A 9699-nucleotide genomic window follows, 5' to 3' on the forward strand; every position below is an offset into this window, starting at 1 on the left:
AGTCTTCTTTGGTTGTTTCATGCCATCAGGAATACAGCAGTGTGTGAAATCAACTGTCAGGGATGAGATTCAGCCACTCCGGTTTGAGCAGTTCACTGCAGATATACATGTGTGCTGCTGTGAGCAACAGGAAATGGTGGTACCTGGTCCCAGAGACCAGCAGAGAGACAGGCCTGAACTTAGTCATGTCAGGTGTGTTTATAGAGCACACAGTTTCACCACAGTGCAGCGGAGATGAGGCACTAATGAAGGGAATTTTATTATACCAGGCAAAGTCTGTACATAAATGTAAAACAGAAAAGATGATAAAAATAGTCAAATAGATAAAGGATGTAATTAAAGTGATTAAGAGCATCTGTGAGCTACACTAGGACATGTAGCAGATGTGTTTGCAGGTGTGGGGCACTCACCAGGAGAATTTATCACAGTATTATTGTAACTTATTAGATAATGTACCAGTGATTCAGACCCAGAGTCCAGTCCAGATGATGCAGGTAATGCACCTACAGCTGTTTGCCAGCCACCACTAAGCAGCAGCAGAAGAGGAGGACATGTGGTTTGGACTGAAACCTGCAGACCGGGGTCTTACTGGGGTCGTGGTTAACAGCCCCTCCCTTTCCTGGAAGACTTTTAATGTGAAACGCTGAGCTCAGAGTGCAGTTGTAAACCAGTGACCAGCGGGTGAGGTTAGCAGGACTCTGTTGAACCATTGCTGTGGAAACTGACAGCACTAACATTTGTTGGTATAAAACAGGTGGCTGCTCGACTTCTGGACTTAGTGACAGGTACACCTGTAAACCCTGTTCAGGGTTTCACAGGTGCTGGTGTAGGACAACCCAGCCTCCAGCTGGGTGGGGACGTGTTTGTGACCAGGAAGTCAGTGAGGAGTCCAGGTTCGTGTTGGCCTCAGGGGCTGCAGGAGGAGCTTGATGTGCAGATCTGATTGTGGTTTGACTTGTTCTGACATGAGGAACCACAGGAACATAACTCTCATTCCTGCCTGTTTCTCAGTCGCTGTTTAGGCGGAGTTTTACTGTGCACATACTCTCAGATGTCGCTTTTCTTTTCAGCAGTTTGCTTCAAACCCAAACGGCACATTCTCTGTGATTTCTTCTGCTTGTTCTCAGTGCAGTTTTCAGAAGCATCTGGACACCAGATTGATTTGTCCTGAACAAAGTAAACGTGGTGCTTCCACCATTTGTTCACATGTAGCACAGTACTACTGTCACCCAGCCTGTCAGAAGTATCTGACCTGTGTTTTGTGTCTTTAGGGGAGCTGATAATCATCTGTGACCTTTGACCCCCCCCCCCAACCTTCAGAGTCATCTACCTGAGGGGCGGGGCCCGAGGAGCCCAGAGTCCTCACAACGGCAATGACCTCCTCCCTGGCCGGCAGAGGTGAGTCCTCTCAGTACTGCGAACATGTATTAGTAGTTCAGTGCTCAGATACAGCAGCAGTGATGTCAGCAGTGGTGATAGCAGCCTGACCTCTAGCCACCAGGACATGTGGAGTGATGGATATTCTGTTTGTTTGTCAGCTGACAGTCCAGTGAGTCCGTCTCACTGGAGTCATGAACTGTCTGTTTACCTTTAGTGGCAGCAGGTTCACGTTTCCTGCATGTGCACCAGGTGCTCCTAAATCTTAAATCCAGCCTGATACTAACAACTCGGCACTTTGTCTTGCTTTCTTTTCCTTGTTTGTAGCAGACGTGACTGTCTGTCATGAACAGTACCAGGACATTTATAGTCTTCTTACTGTTTTGTGTTTTATTGTGGCAGGTTTTTATGTCTTTGTATTTTTATGCTGCAGAAAGAATTTCTTGTTGAAGGACAATAAAGATCCAGTGAACTGCCCTGGTGTTGATCGTCCTGGAGACACTAGGTTTAGCTACATCACAGACAGATCTGGTTCAGCATACCCCTGTATACATGATAAATACAGACTTCTGCATACATTTTGTGCAGGTGCTCGTCGTGTTTACAGACACAAGCTGGCATGTGTGAGATGGTTAATGTGACTATCCTGTAACCGTGTGGCTGTTCAACATGAAGCTGCTTTGTCTCAAAGCAACATCAACACCACCTGCTCTACTGTGTTTATGTGTATAAGTAGTAATGTTTCTGTAGCATTTTCCTCTGTGACCTGACTGTATATGATGCTTTCTGTGACCTAAATTACTGAGGTTACTGAACCCAGGCATTACCAAACAAAATGTATTTTGTTTTTTACTCCAAAATGAGACTTTTTCACTGCCGCCATGTTTGTGCTTCTGTTTCATCACTTGGCTGAAAACACACCTGTAGCATTCTGAACCTTGGGCCAGTTGTGAATGTGCAACAGTATCCCACTTAGTTTCAGTGTACTACAACTAGCATATTCAGGTTTCTCACATCTGGGATTAGAATTTATACAGGTTTATGAAACCAGCATGAGATGTTTGTAAACACAAACACAAAAACAGGGTACTTCATAAACCCCTGTCCTGCCTGGGTTAACACACGCAGTTAGAGCCACAAGTAATGAAGAAGCAGTAGAAGTAATGACAGGCCCATTAGTAATAGTTACAGCAGTACCAGCAGCAGTGTTGGTGTGAGTGGTGGCAGAGTAGAAGGAACAATGATAGTAGTAGTACTTAGGTAGTTGAAGCAGTTAGAGTAGCAGTATCGGTTAAACTAAGAGTAGTATTCTTGCAGTAGATAGTAGTAGCATTTAAAGTAACAATTAGAACAGAAGTAGTAGAAGTAATATTTGCAGTAGCCATTAAAATATAAGTCTAAGTAATGTTAACAGTATGATTAATGTAGTTGTACTGTTAGCTGTGGAGGAGTCTACTGCTAATGCTACTGCACTTAAAGTAGTACTAGCAGTACTGGTAGTACTTCTTAAAGTAGCATTAATAGTAGTAATAGTTAAATTAGCAGTAGCAAAGTAGAGTTAGCATTAGCATTAGCTCTTGTACTTGATGTAACTGTTCTTCATTATTTCCTCTAATCCTCTGATCTGGACCGGGTTTTTCAGGGCTTGGTTTGGTCCTGGTGGAGTTTGAGTACGAGTACCAGGGTCGGGATGGAGTGCTGGTCTCCATCAAACCCAATGAGCGCTACGTCCTGCTGGCTAAGACCAATGACCACTGGTGGCAGGTCAGAAGCGACAACAGCTCTAAGCCCTTCTACATCCCAGCCAAGTATGTCAAGGAGCTCCCAGCGGACTTCCCCTCACCCCTGGACTTTGCTGATCCACCCATTGCTGAACCAGTTGCGGTTCCTGTGGCTGCACCAGTCCCAGTCCCTGTTCCTGTCCCTGTTCCAAAGGCTCTGGAGGAGCACAGTGGGACCAGAACTAAACCAGTGGATGAGGTAACAATCCGACTCAGACCTGATGCTTCCACCGGGCACCGTAAGAATGAGAACCGCATGTCAACATTTGGTGTCCCGATGGATTTCCATGACCTGTCACATCTGGTGGTGCCAGCACCACGACATCCCAGCATTCCTCCAGCTGGTCCCATGGAGATTGGGACCACAATGACCAGCAAGACTACAAACATAGCGGGTGGTGGCCAGAACAAAAAGCCCCACTTGCTGGGGGTCCTGGACAGCAAGGATTCAGGGAAACCTCAAGTTCCTAGTTTCAGTCCAGCAGACACTCTGTGCACATCCCAGCCCCAGACCCAGCCCAAATCCCAGACCCAACCCATCCCAGTTGGGAAGCTGGTGGTGCCTGTGGTCCCCACAGTCCCCACAGTCCCAGTTGTCCCTGTTTGCCCCACGGTCCCTGTGGTTCAAGTAGCCCACCCCCTCAACGATCCCCACAGCATATCCTCACCTTCTGAAGGTTGTCATGACAACCAGGACTCCCCAATAGAGCCGGAGGAAGAGGAGATAATCCTGGAGGAGAGCAGTGAGGAGGAGGATTCACTGAAGGAGGAAAATTCAAATCACATCTATGAGTCCATCCAGGACCTGAACTTGGACCTGGGAGCTCTGGCTGGAGGAAGAGTTAGTCCAGCACCACCTGAACCTTCACCAGCATCAGCACCAGCACCACCTCCGACACAGGTAGAGACATGTTCATGAACTCGTTCGACAAATACATGAAAAATTAAGATGGGAAAATGCAGCTCAGTGTGTTTCCATTGGTTTGTGTTGTTTCCTGTCTGCTGTAGTTTGGTGTCTGTAATCTGGTGTTTGTGTCCTGGTCTATATGGTCTGGTCTTTGTAGACTGTTCTATATGGTCTAGTCTCTGTAGTCTGGTCTCTGTGGCCTGGTCTATATGGTCTGGTCTCTGTAGTCTGGTCTATATGGTCTGGTCTCTGTAGTCTGGTCTCTGTGGCCTGGTTTATGGTCTGGTCTCTGTTAGTCTGGTCTCTGTGGCCTGGTCTATATGGTCTGGTCTCTGTGATCAATGTTCTGGATCAAATTCAGTCAGATTTCAGAGGACACAGGTCATTTTACTAAATAAAAGCCCCTTGTGTGTCATTTCCTGCCGCCTCAACACAGGAAGCTCAGAAAAGAAAAAGCTGTTTCCTCTTGTTATTCTCAATGGAGTAGAGATGCTGCTGACCTCTGACCTCCAGGACTGCAGTAACCTGATCCTGGGTCTGGACTTTAATTCACTTTTACTTTGATTTATGTAATGTTTTACTGGGTTATTTGCTAGAATTATGTTTTTTATTTTTCTTAAAATATCTTCACATTATTTTACTATGTATGTATTTATTATTATTTAGTCATTATTGGCATCTATAACTATTAGATTTCTTTAGAGTTTATGGAATGTATTTATATTTTTTAAATGGAATATTACAATTTTAATATTATTAAAACTAAACGTTTATATTTTTATAATGAAATTCTACAAATTTTATATTATTATATTTCTTCACCTTAACCGTTATTTCTTTTCATCTTTCCAATGACCAACAGAATAAAAAGTCACCTCTGACCTTTGACTTCTCCACATTTATCAATAATAATATTTCCCGCCTCAGTGCAGCAGCGTCTTACGGCCGGGGGGTGGGGTGTTCAGGGTCTGTGATGTCACTGCAGGATGTGATGAGGTCAGCAGGATGTAGTGATGTCACAGCCTGCAGGATGTGCTCTGGTTCAGACAGGAAACTGTGAGAGGAGGATGCTGCAGCGACACCTGCAGGACAAGAGAGGAAACACAGCAACCCGACACCATAGAGAGAGAGAGAGAGAGAGTGAGAGAGTGAGAGAGTGCATGAACTGCTCAGACTGGTTTGGACCTGAGACTGAGTCCTGGCTGCTCAGTGTGAACAGTAAACATTTTCTAGAAACTTGTACACTACAAAAGAGTAATAAAATAAAAAGTAAAATCATAATAGTAAGTGCTGGAGATTTGGTGTTGAAACATGGCAGTTGTTGTAACACTGAATGAAACAGTGGATGTGTTTGTGAGTGAATGTGACATAGTAGTTGCACAGTGTTGAACTCTGAGCTCTCTGCAGTGTCAGTGACCGGAGCTGAGAGCGTGTCAGGTGAAGAGTCTGCTGTAAAGGTGAAGCTCTGCAGCCATTTCTGCAATGCTTTACTTCCGGTTTGTTTTGTGGACCCTCTCTGCAGGTGTTTTGCTGTGTTGATGCTGTACCTGGGAAACATCAGCAGCTTTTTTGTCTTTAGCTGAAAGTGAAATGCAGCGAACAGATGGAGATGTGAGGAGAGTGTCTTTGTAGTCTCACAGTCTGATGTTCACTTTCAGGAGGTTTCTCTGTCAACACTTCAGCTGATTGTTTTAAAGCACCAGTCTGGAGTTTTAAATATTCAGTGCTGAAAGGAGGAGCATGAAGCCCAGCAGGACTTTCTGCAGCTAACTCCAGGTCACGGCTCTAGTTTCAGTGTCTACACTTCCTCCCAGGCAGAAACATGAACTGTGCTGGTCAGAGGTCAGTCAGAATCAGTCCAGACAGGAACCAGGACAATTCACCCTGGGTCAGCACCATCTTAGCATCCAGTCCTACACCAGAGCAGCAGGGCAGGAGGGGGAGGAAGAGCAGGATGTTGTTTTCTCTTTCACTTGCAGTTTGTTCCTTTTCAAACCCGGTTTGTAACAGAACGCTGTGGCTGTTTGCTCTGGGCTGGATCCCAGACCGCTCTGTGGCGTTCTGCCTCATTTTAGGGAGATTCTTTGTGGTCGGCAAGGCAGCTTTATTTATACAGCACAAGTTGAACACAGAGGGAGTTTTACAGAGGCAAAGAAAGGCGTTAGCATTAAAACCATGATAGAATCAGTTGGGACAAAATAAAATGAAAAAACAAATGACGAAATGAAATAAAATGAAAATAAGAACACACAGAAGAAACCCATCTACGGTAAAATGGTCATATGTTTGTCCAAATGCAGCAGAGGAACAGGAACACTGCAGCTGAGGAGTTAGATCTTCTATTATTTATATATACTGCATATATTATTTATTAGTGAATGTGCTTTGTAACAGCCCAGTGAGGCAGCTCCTGCTCGATGCGGAGCCTCAGTCTGGCTGTGAGCTCCAGTGTCCAAACCGGGTTCCTATACCTTTAATCTGTCTGCTGGTGTTATGTTACTGCAAACAGTTCTCACACACAAGCTGGTTTTTTGCAAATGTGTAGCATCAAGTAATCGGCCCTGCAGAAAATACAAGACAAGTCCTGCACACTGCTCATCACCTGTATGAGCTGTGTTGATGTTACATTAAAATGCTGCACATTAACGGTTTTATTAATTAATTGAACAATTTAATTAGTGATCACGATTTACTGGTCGATCTACCTTCTGACTCTCACCTATGGTCATGAGCTTTGGGTCATGACCGAAAGGGCAAGATCCGGGATACAGGTGGCCAAAATGAGCTTTCTCCGCAGGGTGGTGGGGCGCTCCCTTAGAAATAGGGTGAGGAGCTCGGTCACCCGGGAGGAGCTCAGAGTAGAACCACTGCTCCTCCACATCGATAGGAGCCAGCTGAGGTGGCTCAGGCTTCTGTTTCGGATGCCTCCTGGGTGCCTTCCTAGGGAGGTGTTCCGAGCTGGAGGAAGTGTCTAGGGAGAGGGAAGTCTGGGCATCTTTGCTTAGACTGCTGCCCCCGCGACCCGGTTCCAGATAAGCAGAGGAAGATGGATGGATGGATGGAATTAGTGATCACACCCTGCCACATGGAGCCAATATGCCGGTCAGTTTAATGAGTGAGTGTAGGGGGCAACAGAGGTCACACAGATTGTTCATGAATGAGGCTGAGGCGACTGGTACATTTACTCAGGTACTGTACTTCAGTACAGTTAAGGTATCTGTACCTGAGTACTTCCATGTCCTGCTCCTTCATCCTGTGACTTCACTCCATGTCAGAGACAATGTACTTTTTACTACACTACATGTACTTGATACCTTCAGGTCCAGAACCAGATGAATCAAACCAAACCCAGTAGAACCATCAGACTCTATTGATCCCAGTAGGAAATCCACCAGCTACCCAGCAGGATGTAAAGTACTTCCCAGTATAAGTATATAAGGTAGTTACCATCAGCTCCACCTTTACCAGCTGCAGCATTAAAGTGATGGACACAGTAATTAGTCACTATGATCCAGTATCAGAGACGTTACTGGGACACAGGCCGTTCTGCAGGAGAAGTTTGCATCCCGACTTCTTTGGTCAGACCAGAGTGTTAACACTGATGTTTGCGACACCCTGACGGGTCGCAGTGTTGTCAGCTGATGGAAACAGGATGTCTGGGGAACAGCTAAGCCTCTGATTGGATGTGTAGCTGTGGGGTACACAGATCACCGATACCTGCATGTTGACTCTTACTAGCTTAAACTCTAGGGGATACTTTGCTTCATTCTTTGAGAAGAGTCTGAAGTACAACACATGTCTTGTTGCAGAGCTGCACAGAAGACAAGTTCAGGGACAGGAGCATTTTTTTCTGTCTTTCTGGGCGGTCAGTAAAATGTTTGCTGAGCACAGGAGGCAGCGGCTGCTCCCTGTGGATCTGATCACATTGATACTCTCACTGTGTGCAGGTTTTCTGGGCAACTGTTTGTGTGCCCACAGGAAAACATTTCCCTTCACTAAAATGCCCAAACAAACACAAGCATCATTCCAGGAGTCCTTGATAATGTACCTTCTTGAAGAGGTTCCAGGAATGCTTAAGCAGATTCAAGGAGATTGTGTGGGGGGTACAGGAGTGTTTTCATGAAATGTTTTATGAATCATTGAAGAGGTTCTTGGTGTCCTTGTGACAGACCAGCTTCTTAAGGAGGCCTTAGGGGACTTCAGAGTGGTCCTTGATGTGCAGAGGTCCTTTGTGAGATTTCATGAGGGACTGAAAATGGCCTTGATGAGGTTTTTGGGGGAGGGGGGGGTTCAGTGTGTAGAGATGTCGGGCGGGGCTACAGTCCTCAGAGAGGTGTGTTGCACCGACTTTCAGGGTTAGAAACAGAGAATTAGAAGCTTTTTGTCTGTTCTCTGAAGGAGTTTGACTCTGGATTAACTTTACCAGTACAGAGACACACAGAGAGAGGCATTATGGGTAAGTCCACACACCCTCAATGAAACTTTACTGACTGGCTTTAGCTATTGCTTGCGTTAGTCCATGAACTCTCATTAAACCTGTCTCTGCAGGTTCATTTTCATAAAAACAAACAGAAACCGGTTGGCATGGTGGAGCAGTGGTTAGCATTGCTGCCCAGCAAGAAGGTTCCACATTCGAGCCCTGGCCAGCCCAAGGCCTTTTTGTGTAGAGTCTGCATGTTCTCCCTGTGCGGCGTGGGTTCTCTCTGGGTGCTCCAGCTGCCTCTCACAGTCCAAAGACTGTGACTGGTGACTGAAGTGTGAGTAAGTGTGGTTGTTTGTCTGCATGTCAGCCCTGTACAACCTGTCTGAGATGGACCCCGCCTCTCGCCCAGTGTCAGCTGGGATTGACTCCAGCCCCCCCACAAGCCTCTTCAAGATAAGTGGTAAAGATAATGGATGGATGGATCCTTTGTTAAGAAAACAGTTTTGTGTCTGTGATGATGTAACTAGAAGAAGAAGAAGTGTGGAGTAGAAGCTGATGTGCAGTCAGTGACAGGAGATGAAAAGAGTTCAGGTTAATGTGAAGCTAAGGTGTCATTGTCGAGTTTGACCTCTGACCTCTGAGCAAGTCTGTTAACCATTCAGAGGAGACGCACTTGATCCAGGACTCAGCTGCTCTGTCCCCGGCCTGTTTACATACAGACTGTACTGCCAGTTCTTGTCAGTGACTGTCCACACTGTAAATCTATGCTGATTTACTGTGAACACACATGACATCTACTTCCTGTCCCTCCTTTGCTGGTCTTGCTGAGATTTCTGCCATTGGGTTTTCCTGTCAAACTTTTCTGGGGGTCTTTTTCCTTTTCAGAAGACAGAGGGTGTCATATGTCAAGTTTCTCCTAACCAGCACTGGTTGGAGGTGCCAGGGAGGAAGGTCAAAGGTCAAAGTGTTTATTTGTCATATGCACAGTTAGGAAACGTGTTTCCCTGTACAATGACATTCTTACTTTGCCGTCCACATGAATGCCACAAAATACAAGTGAAATACAAAGTAGATAAATAAGTAACACAAAATCTAAGGCACTTTAAGCAGCAAATGCAGCAATATAATAAAAATATATAAGAATATAATAGAGAATGTATGCTGCATGGGAGCAGCATGTGCAACAGTCAATGTGCAATTATGCATGTGCA

The 9699-nt window shown here is 45.5% G+C and overlaps 1 protein-coding gene across 4 annotated transcripts in view; it reads left to right on the top strand.

Annotated features, from left to right (window-relative positions):
* The window catches only part of LOC109972674 (rho GTPase-activating protein 27-like), a 36511-nt gene that overhangs the window by 4157 nt on the left and 22655 nt on the right, over nucleotides 1–9699 (top strand). For all 4 annotated transcript variants that reach the window (XM_020621689.1, XM_020621691.1, XM_020621692.1 and 1 more), the window contains exons 2-3: nucleotides 1272–1398; nucleotides 3020–4059. In XM_020621689.1, coding sequence (XP_020477345.1) covers nucleotides 1374–1398; nucleotides 3020–4059 — 1065 coding nt within the window. In that variant the 5' untranslated portion in view covers nucleotides 1272–1373. The remainder of the gene's footprint in view (nucleotides 1–1271; nucleotides 1399–3019; nucleotides 4060–9699) is intronic.

Source organism: Monopterus albus, unplaced genomic scaffold (genome assembly GCF_001952655.1).
Source record: "Monopterus albus unplaced genomic scaffold, M_albus_1.0 scaffold265.1, whole genome shotgun sequence".
Classification (NCBI taxonomy): Eukaryota; Metazoa; Chordata; class Actinopteri; order Synbranchiformes; family Synbranchidae; genus Monopterus; species Monopterus albus.